General features: G+C 44.6%; 1 protein-coding gene across 13 annotated transcripts in view; it reads right to left on the bottom strand.

The window, feature by feature from the left end:
* Positions 1-8,120: 8,120 nt before the first annotated feature.
* The window catches only part of KLHL13 (kelch like family member 13), an 86,506-nt gene continuing 79,079 nt past the window's right edge, over positions 8,121-15,547 (bottom strand). For all 13 annotated transcript variants that reach the window (XM_063345962.1, XM_063345958.1, XM_063345954.1 and 10 more), the window contains 2 exons: positions 11,613-11,726; positions 8,121-9,682 (listed from right to left, as the gene is read on the bottom strand). In XM_063345962.1, coding sequence (XP_063202032.1) covers positions 9,195-9,682; positions 11,613-11,726 — 602 coding nt within the window. In that variant the 3' untranslated portion in view covers positions 8,121-9,194. The remainder of the gene's footprint in view (positions 9,683-11,612; positions 11,727-15,547) is intronic.

Below are 15,547 nucleotides of genomic sequence, written 5' to 3' on the forward strand. Positions count from 1 at the left end.
AGAGACTTTCCAGTTGGCTTAGAAAAGGAACAGGAAAGAGAAAGATCTTCCTTTAGCAAACAGGAGAATTAGGAAAATAAAGATGTACCGCACCCCCCCACCAAGGCCCGGTCCCTAACCTCCGCTCACGGAAAGCCGGGGCCCAGGGTGCACCTCCACGACCTGCTCCCCCGATCCCCATCCAGCCCCCGCTCATGGCACTGGGAGGGACTGCAGCGCCTGCTCCCGGGACACCGACGGCCGCGCCGGGGACGTCCCTGTCGCTGGAGCTCCGCAATGTTCCCGCTCCCGCGGCGCTGGCTTTGCCCAACAGTTGCAGCAGTCGGGGCCTTCTCCGGCGGGTCCCTCCCTCCACTCCCACTGAACATCGTGCCAGTAAGATTTAGTAATACAGAGGTTCCTTTCGCCTGTTAGCTTTTACATTTGCATCTTACACCTTGAGCTCAGCCTAATTCTGCCCCATCCCATCGGCCGAGAAGTCAGATGAACTCAGGGTTTAACATCTCGATGCCGCAAAGTCATCTTGGCGGGGGGCACGGGGAGGAGGAGACTCCGAGCAGGGGCTTCTGTAAAAAGAAACTCCTGTAATTTTTAACTTGTTTGCTAATTGATGGGCTGATTTTATACTGCTCAAAATAGTAACTGCTATTTCCCTTCAGCTAGTGGACTGTTAATGAAGCCGGAATTCGTCCCAGCTCCCATATGGCACATGTCATCTCTATCAAGTTATCTAAATTCCAGAAAGTCCACATTTATAAGTGTATAAATATGGAAGAGGAAAATGAAATGTGATTCCTTAAGTGCGTTTTCTGGAGTAACCCTAAGCTGCCAGATGCAGCTGTTTAGCGAATGGCATGGTTTCTCATGCCACATGGTCTTAATGGAAGACTAAAAAAAATTCGTCTTAATTTGGAATTGACAGCAAAAACGAGGAGTGAGATGGAGAACGTGAGACATTTTTAAAACGCCCAGATCTGATGCCTGGTGTAATGAAAATGTATGTTTACAAATCGGATGGGTTTCCTTTGGGGAGGAAGCAAGGAGCAGGGAGCAAACCGGGCTGCAGACTCTTCCTCACCAGCATCCCTAAGCACAGGACATTCGCTCAGTGACACCACGGGGTCTCAGTCACGTTCCCAACTACTAAGGCTCTGCATGCCCCAACCTGCCTGCAATCAGACACACAAAATGTGAGAAACATTTAAGGACTTGGCAGAAAACTCGGGGCAGGGGGGGAACAACGAACCCTGACCCTCTCCAAAATCAGGGGCTGACGAGTGCTAAAACTGAGTGATCTCGTCTAGTCGTCCTGAGCGAGCCCTGCGCCTCCAGTTCGCCCTACGCTTTGCAGAGCCAAGATTCGAATTATTCCTATGAACAATCAAGGATTTTTAAAAAAATAATAAAGTAAATCCTTCCCTCCATGCTGCCCAATGGAGAGATTTTCAGGGCTCGGCTGTCTGCTCAGAGCCAGGTGATGAGCCTGACGCGTCCCTGCTCAGACAGGGGCCGTCAGCACCATCGCCAGCTTCCCCGTGCTGCGGGATGGAGACCCCGCAGGGGCAGAGGTGGCCACGCGAGGGCTCGGGGTGGCCGCACCATGACAGCCCGTGGCTGGGGGCAGCCGCTGTCCCCGCAGAGAGCAGACCCGTCCCCAGGCCAGCGCACAGAAATGGGATTCGAGGCTTGGTGCCGAGGAGCACGCAGTGTTATTCCATGGCATGTGACAAAAGTCACAGCTCGGGGAATAACGCAGAGGTGTTTGATTTTTTCCCTTTCCCAGCACGGTGTCACTGCAGGCCAAACAGAAACCTCCTGGGTTATTAAACAAGATAAATCTGACAGGACTGTAAATCACAGAATTGCCCCAGACGGCAGAGCTGCCGACAGCACACACTCTAATCCAGCTGGCATCTGATGTTTCCTTTTCTTTGTTTCTTCTTGCCACAGGAAGAAACAACCCCTCCTTAAAACTCTCTGCAGTGAACAGCAGCAGCAGCAAGTCCAAAAAACCTGAATGATGAACTAAAACCTGATATTTTGTGTTTGTTGGGTTCAACTGAACGCAGTAATGCTGTAACAGCTAGATACAGAAATGGGCTTTAAAAAACAGTTACAAAAAAAACCCCAAATACATCATCTTCTATTCTATATAGTTTTAAAACATTATTCAGAATCGTCTATGAAGAAAACACGATGACTTACAGGAACCAGGGCATTGTTCATGTGATTACAGCAGAAAAGCAAGGTATGTTTTACACGAGCACTTGAGACACCCCCCCCACACACACAGACCAACATTAATAGCACTGGCTATCGACACAAGCAATCTGTCTCTGTTTTGGGGACAGACTCTGGGATTTACTCAATTGTCTTTATTTACAGCAACAACCCTTTCATTGCTAATACCCCAAACTCCCGACAAGATGCGCCTAAGGGACAGCAACTCTCCCTCCCCTTTCTAGAAACCCGGGATTTTGAATGGAGACGCTGACTTCTCTTTCTCAACTGCAATTAAGAAGCTGCGTTGATTTTCCACCCCAAGCTCAGTCCCCGTCTCCGGTGCAGGGTTGTTCCTGGCACGAGGCTGTCCCTCCGCAGCCGGCAGAGCATCGCTCCCAGCCAGCACTCAGCACACCTGGGAGCAAGGAATATGCTCACCATAAAAAAAAGCTACATAGGCCCTGTGTGCAAATATACGCCTGAAAGAATAAAACATTCAAAACTAAACCTAACAAGCACAGGCCAAACTAATCTGCCTGTAAATGTCTGATCCAGGGTAGGCCTGTTCTCCAAAATGAACTATTTTTTTTTTCCAGAAGTATTTAATTGTTATGGAAAGGGATGACCCCTCTTTATCATTGCTAACGATGCAGCGCAGGAGCCTGCGCCCATTAGCAGGAGTTCTACGACTCTCTAATGACATTTATTGGCAGCTGTCAAAGGTTTGGCTAAAAAGACGGAAAGATACACTGGCAGGAACTGTGTAAGAAACACGGGGAGGGGATGCCGGTGATCAGCGATGTGTTTATTTTGGCGCATAAAACACATAAGGAAAATTATTTCCACACTTCTAAGAAAAGGTTACAAGCAATGAAAAACAAATGGAAAAGAAGGCAGGCAATTTTTTTCACAGTGATGTTGAAGAAGGGAGGTAAAGGCAAAGCTGCTAATTCAACAGGGGCAATTTTGGAACAATCCTGGATATGGGCTGCACAGGTTAACATGGACCAATTTTAATTTTTTCCTTCATCGATTGGTACTGTTGTGTGAGGGAATGTTTAAAAACGGAAGCCTTCCTATGGCATCTTTTTCTCAGTGTTGTGCAGACAGATGAGGGTGAAGACGCGTGTTCTCTGCTGGGATGTGGGAAGCGTGACCAAACCCTGGCCCATCCTCCTGTGATTCCCAGGGGGCATGGAAGAAAGGAAGGGCAGGAGCAACAGCCGAGAGAGGAGTATTGCCCACCCAAGAGCAACTGCTTTTACCCCTGCCCCGGGACTGGGCAGCTCTGGTACCCAGCCCTCCCTGAAAAGAGGACGAGGAGATTCTGCCAGTCTTCAGGGGAACTGAACTTTTCGGTCAGCCTTAATAGATTTGCCTTCGGCACGCGGATTTTAGCTGGGTTTGGGACTATTTGCCCGCAGGGCAGCAAGGGGCTGGTGGGCACTTAGATGTCAGAGCCATGGTCCTCAGTCCCCAGCTCCGCGCGATCTCTAGCAGGCCAGAGCCACAACGTACTTCAGATAGAAGAATCAGAGCTCAGATTTATTTTGGAACTCAATCAACAGGCCCTATGGGAGACAGGAGAGGTGCTTTTACACTTGCCCACAGAAAACAGACCCCAGCCAATGCCGAACGCTGCGGTCAAAGGGAGAGCAAAGCGGCCGGCCGGCCAAGAGCGCGCAGGTATGACCGAGTGGGGTCTGGCTCACGGACGTCAGCTCCAGGTTATCAAATAAATATATCTCACTCCAGACAGTCTGTGGGAACTCAATGTCCAAATGAACCTCTGAACCATGCCAACAAACTCTAAGGAAATGGTTTTTTTTCCACCTAGAATTATAATTTTACTCTGCAAATTAACCAGCTTTGCACGTTTCCGGTCCCAAAGACGTTTTCACCTGAGATCTTTTCACACGGCAAACCGATTTCTTCTAAATGCTTAGGGAAACAGAGCCCCGAACAGAAAACCTTTTAATGAGTATGAGGATATCCTGACAGCACGTAGCTAAGCTCAGGAAGAACCAACTGAACCTTTCGTTCCCACTACAGCTTCAGAGAGACATTACTCATTTCATGAATAAAAAGCGAAAAGACCCGAATAGCAACAACGAACACTCCCAAAGACGGGGGAAAAGAGAGCCACGATCCAAAACAACACACAGAGGAGGAGGCAATCCTCATTCCAGATCGTCCCTTCTGGAATGTCAACCGCGCAGGGCTCCTGCTGTAGCACCACTCCCAGGTTATCCCATCTTCCACAAATCGCCTGGTCATTAAATAGACTCCAGAGGAGCCCTGCGTATTCCCCATGCTGCGATTCCTGGCAAAAACAAGCCGTGTTATTCTACAGAGTAAGATGCGTTGCGGAACACATCTCATCCCGTTTTCTCCAGAATGGGCAACCAGCAGGTCCAACAGGGCCGGACATCAAAAGACAGAGGCCACAGACTGAGAAGTGTTCACTTCGTGATGGCTGAGGCAGGCAGAAAGAACACGTGCCGGTGGAGTCGCCCTAATTCCCCACCTTGTGCTCGAAGCTGCGATCACCTTTTCACAGCCGGACGGGTCCTGCAATGCTCAGAGGACCAAAACCTTTATCGTTAAGTGAAGCAAACACAACTCGGTATTTTACGACTTTTTTTTTTTTTTTCTGATCGCCATCTGCCACAAAGAACTATCGTTCCCATTTTAACTAGAATACGAAGGAAAAAATTACCTGATAAGCTACATAAGCTGTGCAAGGAAAGAACGTTTCCACAGAGCGTGGCACGTGCGAAGTGCTACCTCAGAGAGCTTGACTCACCTCAGAGCTGTGGGTAACCTATCACCAGGCACAACAGACGCCGCCACCACGCACGCACGGAGGACACGGGACACAGATTTACCCTTCCACACACACAGACCTTTTACTAGGTGAAAACTGGTTATGTATTTCCAAGTATGCACATGCTGAATTAACGATTACGCTTCCCAAAAGTACGTTCTGTACCCGCAGTGGGCTATTTTCTCCCCTTTTGTGTGGAGTGTGGCACTGGAAAAGCTTCAGTTTTATCGATTCTGATTAGGAGCAGAGAAGTAACAAAGATGTCAGCTACAAGAAGGAAAAATTAAAAAAAACCAGCAACCAGCAGAGTCAGATACCAATGCAAAGATGAGGTGATTACCAGCTGGAGGGTGAATTAAGAAGGAACAACAATTCTAGGAGGTGGAGTGAACTTTGCAAAAAAACCCAAAAAAACAGTGCTCTGATCTTTCCGGATCAGATAATCCCCACGTCTTTGGCTATAAACTTCTCCAGAGGTTTGTATTGCACTAATTGCTGTGGTATCAGGTTATTTTTTGATGTCCAACCAGCCCCTAAGATTACGACAGTAAGCCTTTGGGCAGAATTTTATTTATCTGTGTGCAAACTGCCCCAACCCGGGATTTCCATTATTCCCCTAAAGAATCGAGACTATCGGCTTGAGCTTCTGTCCGTTACCACAATGCTACTCCTTGAAGATCCCCCCTCGCCTCAGAAACAGAACGGGAAACTTAAAAATAGCATTGGTAAACTCATTTTTGGCCTGGGAAGAAGTTAAGGCTCAGAGTGACTGTGCAGCAGGTCAGGCCGGCAGGCAGCTGCCTTCTGCTGCTCCCGTTCCCCCTCCTTCGTGACAACTCCGTTTCCCCAGGAACGCCAACACAGCAAATGCCCCACGGCACGTTGGGTCCTGCCATGAATCGCTTTCCCCGGGCCAGGCTCTGAGACTTTATACAACTTTCTAAGGGAAGGGGAACCGTGGAAAACTGGACATCTGCAGACGATCGGCTCTTTTACGTTAACAGGGCAAAGGAACTTCACAGAACCTAGGTTTTCCCAGGTTTTCTTACGCATCGTTCTCATCCAACTTCAAAACACAGCACAAGAGAAATGTCCCCCCCGATGTCTCGAGTCCTTCAGAGGGCTGTGCTTCTTTGTGGGAATATCAGCCCGGCCTGTTAACAAGTTGTGTATGGAAACGAGCACTTTTGGCCTCTGCTGCTAGTTGGGCACCAAAAAAAGCAACACCCAAGTGTGAATTCTGAAATTGCGGAGTGGCTCTGTCATCATCCGGAGAGGACACAAAGCTCCAGCACCTCTCCCCGCTAGCACACTAATGTAGTCTTACTTGCATGCAGGTCAAATATAGTTGCTTTTTATCCAGATGCTTTTCTAATTTCGGCACTATAACCGCAGAAATAAAGCATTCAAGATTACGAAAAAAAGAGGCAGCTGCTTATTGTCCGGACAGTGCTGGCTCCAGTGCCACAACGTGCTCAGTCTTCACAGAAGCAGCCCTACTGACGGCGCAGAGAGCATCTGCCGCACCAACCGTCCACCCACAGCTGCGGATGCAGAGATGGACAGGGCTCGTTACGCTACGGTTAAGAAAGACGTAATGAGCCCCGAGTCATTTTACACTGCATTACAGAAGAAAACAGTTTGCAGTTTTGGGGCAAATCTTCGATGTTTGCTTTTCAATCCTGGGGAGCAGATGTTAACTAATGTCATTATCAATACTTCAATCCGAGGGAGATACAAGAAAAAAAAAACCTCAAAGATTAATTTGCTTGAAGCACTACATTTAATCCACTATGCTGTGTCCAACACCGAGGACAAAATGAGGTTCAAAAAGAATTCTCCCACTTTAAGCAGAATAGATAACGAGTCACTAAAAAAAATAAATCTCTACGTTGTGGCCATACACCAGCCGCTGGGCTGTTCTCAAGGCTCAGACACAAAACTGACATCCTGACTTCTCATGACGGTTAGAATCTACCCTAAGCTTCTTCCAAACAGAGAATACCGGTGAGGATACCCACTTGGGAAGTAAGCATCAGCCAAAAGGAGCCACAACTACTTCAACTTGCTTTTCAGTTCATTTAATGAAACAGAAATGGAATATGGATTTCAGGGGATTTAAACTCAAGCAGGCTCTAAAATCTGGTCTCTGAGCTGGAAAAAAACCCCAACAGTAGCATGTGACACTTAAGCGACTGACACACACTTAAACGACAGAGCAACATTTTCCTATCTGGTGCTTTGCGCAGCATTAGAAGAGTGTCCGTAAGGTGACGAGTCAATTAATCTTGACTGGCTGCTTCCCAAGAGCATCCACTGCTGCCGCTACTCCACCTGCAACAACCTCACACACAGCTACGCAGAAGCAAGTTCTGTTTCGTTTTAAGAGGAAGAATTGCTTTTGATTTTAACCAAAACAATTACGGGACCTAAAGCTTACACATACATTTCGTAGTGATCGTTACTAGCAAACCGCATGAAGAATAAATATCAGCGCTTCCAAAACTGACACCGCAGTAATGCTGCTGCTTGCTGCATCAAGCAGGGACAGAATACAAACAGCATCCTCCCAACACAAAGTCTGTTCAGCTTTACGTGGTTATTGGCAACGGGCAGCACAATAAAATAAAGACTTAAACAGTCTTCCCCAGCTGACGCCCCTCGGACTGCCCATCAGCAAACCCACTGGTAACTCAGGATGGGAGGTTCCAAACAAGCACAACAGTATCTGCCTTCTGTAAGCACAATTTGTCAGCAGCGCGCTGTATTCGGGAGCAGACAAAGATTTCTGTGAATTTGCACGGCTGCACACAGACGCAGTAGTTCTCCAAGGAAAAAAAGAAAAATTACGACGGTTGGTTCTTTTGTCAGGCCTTAACAATAAAATGAACGTGTCAGGCCAAAATAAGTTTCTTAAAAGTAGGTCAAAAATACCCATTCACGATCACTTCTGCATTGGCTTCCTAGCACATTCATCTACCCCCACAGGTATACGTAACGCGCATCCTGGAGACGCTGAGGCAGAGGAAGAAAACCAAATACATTAATGAGGTAGCGTAGACTGAGTAACTGCAGTTTAAAGTTTTATTGAACAAAAGAAGGTAAAATGTGGTAGTCCAAGTTCACTGAGCAAAAGCAGCTCTCTCGCCGAAGCTGCACTTTGTGCTAAATAACCTTATTAACTGAGACTATACAGAGGACACATTATGCAAGTTCTCTCAACAGCAAAGGAGAAAAGGTAGATTAAATTTGATCTGATGGAACGATTTGGTCAAATTCAGTGGCTTAAGTTAATGTTCCTAGCCCTTATCTACCTATATTCAGTACAGGCGTACAACAGAATATACAACTGCACTGAATTCCCATTTGTTAATAGTGTGTGCTCCCGTGCAAGCGGAAGGCAATTCCTGAAAAAAACCCAAATTAAAAAAATCCAAACGTTTTAAATCTTTTGTTTGAAGCATCACTCAACCGACTCAGGAAAAACACTCGCTATATGTTATAAAAAACGCTCGGCCTCTACAAGGTCCGCTTCCTGTATAGTGCTAATATTTTAAAATTATTTTATTTCTCTCCTCTGCATAAGAAACTTCATATGTTCTGAAAGCACCCACAAAGTCAGGTGGGCAAACAGATATGTCAAAAATACTCCGTGAAAAGAGGGAGGTAGCTCAGGCCCCTTGGCAACCTTCTGTCATAGTTTACCTTGATGTGGTCTACCTCCCCTCGTAATCTGCAGTCGCAATCAAATGGAAAAAGGATTTCGGCTATGAAATTTAGTGAAAGAACGTGTTCAAGACAAAGTCTTCAAATTTGACTCGGGGGGCTTCCAAATGTAATCTATAAGGTACCTCACACCCAATACACAACATTAATAACGTACCTAGTTCATACATTTTATAGACAATATCTTCTCATTTGTTAAACATTTGGCTCGGGTGAGTACATCTTGTTTTGTTAACCACTTGACAAACATTCTAGGCCAAACAAACAGCACAAATAACGTCAAAGTCTTTTTTTTTTTTTCCAGTAATTGTACAAAATGCTGTAGGCTAAGCCCAACAGAAACTACTGAAGAAAAATAATAAGACTCCATGATGCAGTGCAAAGGTGTTACTACAACATCATAAGTCGAGGGACGTTTCTAAGGTGCTGAAAGAGGAGATTCTCTAGACGGTGACCCTGTATTGTCCTCCGGTGGGAAAACAGTAAGAGTGCAGGCTCGAATGCCACCGAGTGATTCGGGAAGGTCAAATACTTTATGCCACTCATCTTTTTCTGGATCGTATTTCTGAACTATTTCCACCATGCACCGATTATTCCAAGAATATCCTCCAACAACATAGATTTTATTTTCAAAGACAGCAACCCCAACATCACTCTGCCCACGTAACATGGCAGCAATTGGAGTCCACTGGTCTAGAGTTGGTGAGTAATATTCACAGCTTAGAACATCATCATAATCACTCGTTCCTCTAAAGTGATTTCCACCAATAACATACAGCTTGTCTCCCACAGTACACATGCAGTGCAGACCTCTGACTGTCGTCATCGGAGCTTTCTGAGTCCATTTGTCTGTGTCAGGGTCAAAACACATAAGTTCCTTTTGGAAAGTATCATGGGTAATTCCCCCTAGAGAAACAAAACGCATGTTAGAGTAGTGCTCACACTCACAAGCAATAAATAGCAGAAACATACGTTTTTGTGAATGAATTTAGCCTTCCCTAAAACTTTTTCACATTAGCTAAGATTACTATCACCCGCATGCTCCATTTCAAATGACATTTTTAACGTACCTTGTTCCTTTACATCTGTCTGATGCAGTACTTCATTACATAAGATGATACTGGCAGATTAAGAGAACAAAAAAAATGCTACCTATGCTTCATTTGGGGAAAATTATTTCTTATGCTTACATTTGTTCAGTTTGCTACTTTTGTTTCTCACCATCAAGAAAACAGAAATCCATTCCCCTTGCACATTTTGATACTACGCTATTGTGTTTTAAGTGGCCCTATCGCATAGCAGAATTCTCTTCAGAAAACGTTTTTCATCAACTTGACCTGGAGAGAGAGAGAGGACACAGACTTCAAATATTCTTCTGTTAATAGATGCCTGTGGTTCTCTCTGTATTCACCTTCTCCACAGTTCCCTGCAAAGGCGGCTGGGAAGGCTTCAGGGGAAATCACAGGACGATTTCCCATCAGTGGATGAAACATCCCACCTTCCCCCCGCAAGGCCACTAGGCAGGTCAGAAAGCCGTCGCACCAATTTCAGACACTGTAGGCTTATTAGCTATGGTTTAAGACCATAATGCAACTACATTTGAGGTGCTAAAAAATATGCAGGGAATACACTGCTACTGAACAACCTTCTGCCGGGCTAACCATTCAACACTGAATTATCGTGCCTGGATGATGAGCAGACAGAGATGGCACGCTGTCTACAGGGGTTATGCAAGAAAGTACTTAATTCTTCAGTTGGACAGTAAGAATTAAATACAAAAAACCCCAGGACTGTCCAGCCCTGACACTTAACAACAGCTGTTGTACTGGCAGTGCCCGGGAGCCTCTCAGAGAGGCTTAAACGGCAAAGGAACCGATCTTCACATTTTCAACCCCAAAAGTGTCTAGACTCACGGGGCTGCCTGAGAGGAGAGGGGGAGGAAAAGAAAAATCTGTGGGAAATACACAGCATCTACACGAAAAAAGCCCAGCAGGGAGCATACACATGTGCCACCCGCAGTAAAACAAGCAAAATGGGCAAAAAAGTACAAGTAGCAGGACAACAATCAGATGCTAGCTTAATGGACGGGCTCGTCCAAAAATAAGCAGCTGTACCTTACGGTAAATTTTAAAACAAGTCCCTCCTAGTCTACTGGCACAAGGCCCCCTGATTCAAAGTAACCCGAAGCTCAACCCGCTCCAGTGCGTCTCCCCACCAGTTCTTCCCAGCTGAGCAGCCCTGTCCCACCTCCTGCCCTGAACTTCAGCTTAGCTCTTTAGAGGACATCCCTTAAAATGTCAGCAGGAGAACATACATGGGGCTGTGATCCCTGTACGGATCACCGACAGATCGAATCTTCTTTAAACACTGAGTAGATAGCAGATTTTCAGAAAACCTGTTGCTCCCAGTTTGGAAAAAAAAAATAAAAATGGCATGGAACTATAACCTCGGTGACATATAGGACTGACCCTATCACAAACGAAAGCACAGACATCATTTGTATATTGTGATTAACATGAAAACTTATCCCTTTCCATTAGCTCCATGAAGGCAGATGTTCTTTTTTAAAGTGCTTTCCAAAATAAAGCAGCGAATAACTGCTTTGGAGTTCAGAGCTGTCATCTACTACGTAAATACATGATATTATCTAAACCAATTTTATCACATTCTGCAGTGTGTATGGCGTTTGACTGGCTTCAGATGAATTTGCATCACTGCTCATACCATGGCAAACTGAACGTGACCAGAGACTAGTTTTTATTGTCCCCCACTGAAACAGGAAAAGTTAAATAAATAATTGTTTCATAGAGATGATATGATCATATGAATTATTTACCTGAAATATACATTAATCCCCCATACACCGTTCCAGCATGACCATAGTGGGGCTCATTCATTTTTGCGACATAGCTCCATTCATTCATTCTGGGATTGTAACATTCCACAGTGGCTGTTTAAAACAAATGAGAATATAAAAATGTTGAAGCTCGCACGGCAGTCTGGTTTTGAGGACAGTCGCAGTGGCAGTAATATATTCGTAAACAGGGGAAGTATCAATGAGAAACGCTGTTCAGCTGAGAAAGTGTCAAGGGAATTATTGAGCACGATGTCGAGAGACAATACAGAAAAACCTCAAGCTCTGCCCCAGAGGAACAAAAGGGAAGAAAAAAAATCCTCTTGCTTTCTTGCCTTCCACTTCTCTCGTTCCCATCCCTGCTTGACACACAACCTGCCCCAGCCCATGAACCCTGCCAGAGGCACAGCTCTGGTACAGAGGTACAGACACCAGGAAAATGGCAAAAGCAGGATGAATTCAGCTTTTCTACACATTTCCTCTTGCACAGCTCCCTTCGGTGTCTGCTGTAGAGAGACAGGGGAAAAAGAATTAAAACCTATCCCAAAAAGGATCAACACACCTGGCAACCAGGACACTTTTCGCAGACCCGTGTCTTCAGCAATGTCCCACTCATGCAGAAAACCAGGCTGGGTTTTCTCCTTGGTATGTTGCATCGAAATGGTCCTGTGCCCTCAAAAGGGGGCAGCAACTGTTGAGTCATTTTCTATTGTCTTGCAATGTTTCAAGCGCTTGCACAGCAACATACAGCCCAGCCTATGCAAGTCACTAATGCAAACAGTTCACAACAGCCAAGCTTTAAAAAAATTACAAGATAAAACATCGCTGAATCTTGACTGGTGAGAAGCCGTGCCCGTATCAATACACAGCTCAGTCTGAGCGGTGTTCTTTGTGAATTCCAATGTTAAAATCACCAAAGGATTTACCAAATCAGGAATTGCAGAGGTTAGTACTAATTAAAGAGAAACCCAGAGCCCAGGTGTCCTTGCAGAAAGCATTTCTGAGAAGGAATCCTCTCTCCGGAGTGGGGTGGAAGAGGGGCTACGCAATCAGCACAGAGAGCAGGAACAGAAAGCAGATTTAATAATGGATGTGAGCAAGCTGGAGAGATTGTCAGCTTGAATAGTAAAATATGACCAGAGGGGCAAGAGATCCTGAAAACCCCTGTAATATAGTGACCTTATGATGCACAAAGCTATTATCAATAATTGTGTTATCTTCAAGACAAATTAAATCTCATTTTAAATAATTAAAATTAAGAATCAGATTCTAATGCTTGTTACACAATGTTTAATCTCTGAAGAGAGATGTTTATGAACTATGCGTACAAAATTGAATCTATCTTTGAAAGTGGCATTTTACTTGCTCTAGAACGAGCTTTTTATTCAGTCAAGGGTAGAAAATCTGAGCCGGCTTTAAGGAATCACTGATGGTGACTTATAGTCCAGGATTACTCATTAACTTGAAGAGACAGAAAAGAATTTAGAAGCTGAGAAACTTGGCATTTTAAAGGCCAGAAACGAGCCTAAACCTGCAGAATCAGCAGTACTGGACAGGCCAGTACAGTGCACTAATCAGTAACGCTCATACAGTGACTACAAGGTACCTCACCCTAAACTCCAAATCTGCTTCCTAAAAAAATCCTTTGAAGCATTTTGGAAAAGGAAGGTATAGCTGTGGTCTCCAAAAGATCTCTAGTCAAGGAAAAATTTAGCAAAGAGCTCATTACAGTGACCTTCTAAATTCTCTCTTAGTGGCTGTAAAACATACAACCTCCTTACTGTTGCCAGACAGGATGATATTTTGTAATTCTGTGCAATTAGTGTCTCCAGTAGACATGCTTAAAATAGAAGCTTCCAGTTCCAGCATCAGGAATACTGTTTGACAACCAGTTCAGCATCATCTAAGGTTAAAATAAAAATTAAAAAAAAAAAAAAATCTACATTGCACATGAGAATTGCTAAATTGTTTTCTTCAGGTTTTCCCCACCCAGGAGCTGAAACTTAAATTTAAGAAATACAGAAGAGTGCTAGTCCAGAACGTTAAGTCCATGATATAAGACAAAACCCACTAAATTCCTGTTTCTTTCAAAAGAAATTATATACATCGATTCACAAGTGTGAAGTGATTAATTTCACATTCTTGAAAATGCTTAAAAAATGGTAATGGCAGCCCGAAACACTTCTGGTTTTCTCAGAGTGCCTTGCACATGCGCTCCCGGTTATGCCAGCCATCTCGGGGCTTTGTAAGATGGGCAATAAAAAACTGATGGGAAGTAACTGAAGTCAACTGAAGTCTCTAGATACTACTGCTGACATGCCACATTAGCCATTTTAAAAACCAGCCCAATATGGGCAAGTTCGAGGTTTACTCTAAGAAATCAGCCCTTCACGAAGCACCTCTCCTTCCATCTAGCCTTCCCGTTACTGTGCTTCCTACTGCGGCCATCCGAAATGAGCCTCGAGCTGCCTTTCACGTTACACACGCGTACGGGTAGATGAAAGTCTGCACAAGGAAAGGTATGAAAATGCATTCAGTCATTCTTCTGTAATGAAATTTTTGTAAAGTCAGGCTTAATTTTTAATAAAGTCAAAAATTCTTCTTGAAAAACTTTGGTATTTTTCCTATTTGATATCCTGCAGATTTTTTATATCCACCAAGCACCAACAGAGCCATAAAGCCAGCAAATGCTGGTGACAGCCGCTTGCCCAAATAAAGGTACAGGCACAAAGAACCGATTCTACAAACTAAATTAAAATTAATTCTAAAATCTAAATTTTAAAATCTAAAATTAAATCTAGGAGCTGTATTTCATGTACTGCCCTCTTGACAACGCATGCAGTATTTGCCCAATCCCCAAATAAACCCGTGCTCTTCCTTCTATAAATGTATTCATCCATTCCAATATTCTTTTCTAAAAAGGAAAGCTTTCAACTCCGCTCTATTTAGCAATCAGGAGAAAACAAAGATGTGCAGAAATTTCAAGAACAGAGAAAACCAGATTTGACGTGCACGTAATTATAGCTGTCCCAGTTCTACCCTGAGAGCAGACCCTTCCGACCTGCTGTTCGCTGCGATGAAATCAGCATTCTACTTGCTTTCACAAAAACAAAGGCATCCTCCTCCCCACTGTACTTCCAGCCTGGGCAGAGGTGAGGAACTGAAATTTCTAATACACTCTAAGGGGAGGAAGAGCAGAGTACGTGGAAGCAATCACCACGCCAGCGACTACCAGATTAACATGACATTCAACGCCGGACCGCTGTTTATCTCACTCTGCGCCATGGACTGCATTTACAAGAGGAACCGTAGCCAAGAGATCGCTTTAGCGAGCCAAGAGAGCACTTTAGAGAAGATAAAAATGCAGAAGTTGGTGTACATTACTGCCACCACTGCCAGCACGTTGTAAAGACATTAGTTATCTGAGAAAGGAGGCTGTTGAGTCCAAGATCCCTCAGCTTCTGATGTGGCTTCAAAATTCTCTCGGCCATCATGAGTAGAACTAAAGTACTGTCTGGCAGCATTGCAGACAAATGATTCCATCTCAAATCTACCGCGCTCTAAAACAAAGCTAATTATTTCCCAGCTGGATAAACCCTACTGTTCTGTTTGGTTGTTCTGCGTAGTTTCCCTGTTTCCTTGCAAGGTCATTCCACTTCTCTCTCTTAAGAGCTCCCTCTGCACTGAAAAGGAAAAAAAATATCCAAAATTTCAGCTATTAAAGGTGCCTGTTAATTTAAGACAGGTATCAGGAAGTTCTATACATCACCTCCAGACAGAGCATCATTCACCAAACACTCGAAAGAACTGCTACTTTACTGAACCTAAGTATATATTCTATATAGCATGAGACCGACAGATTCATTCTCCCAACAGCACGAATGATTCAAGTCAGGCTTCATTTCTGTTTAACAGTG

The sequence above is a fragment of the Chroicocephalus ridibundus genome, chromosome 9 (genome assembly GCF_963924245.1).
Source record: "Chroicocephalus ridibundus chromosome 9, bChrRid1.1, whole genome shotgun sequence".
Taxonomy (NCBI): domain Eukaryota; kingdom Metazoa; phylum Chordata; class Aves; order Charadriiformes; family Laridae; genus Chroicocephalus; species Chroicocephalus ridibundus.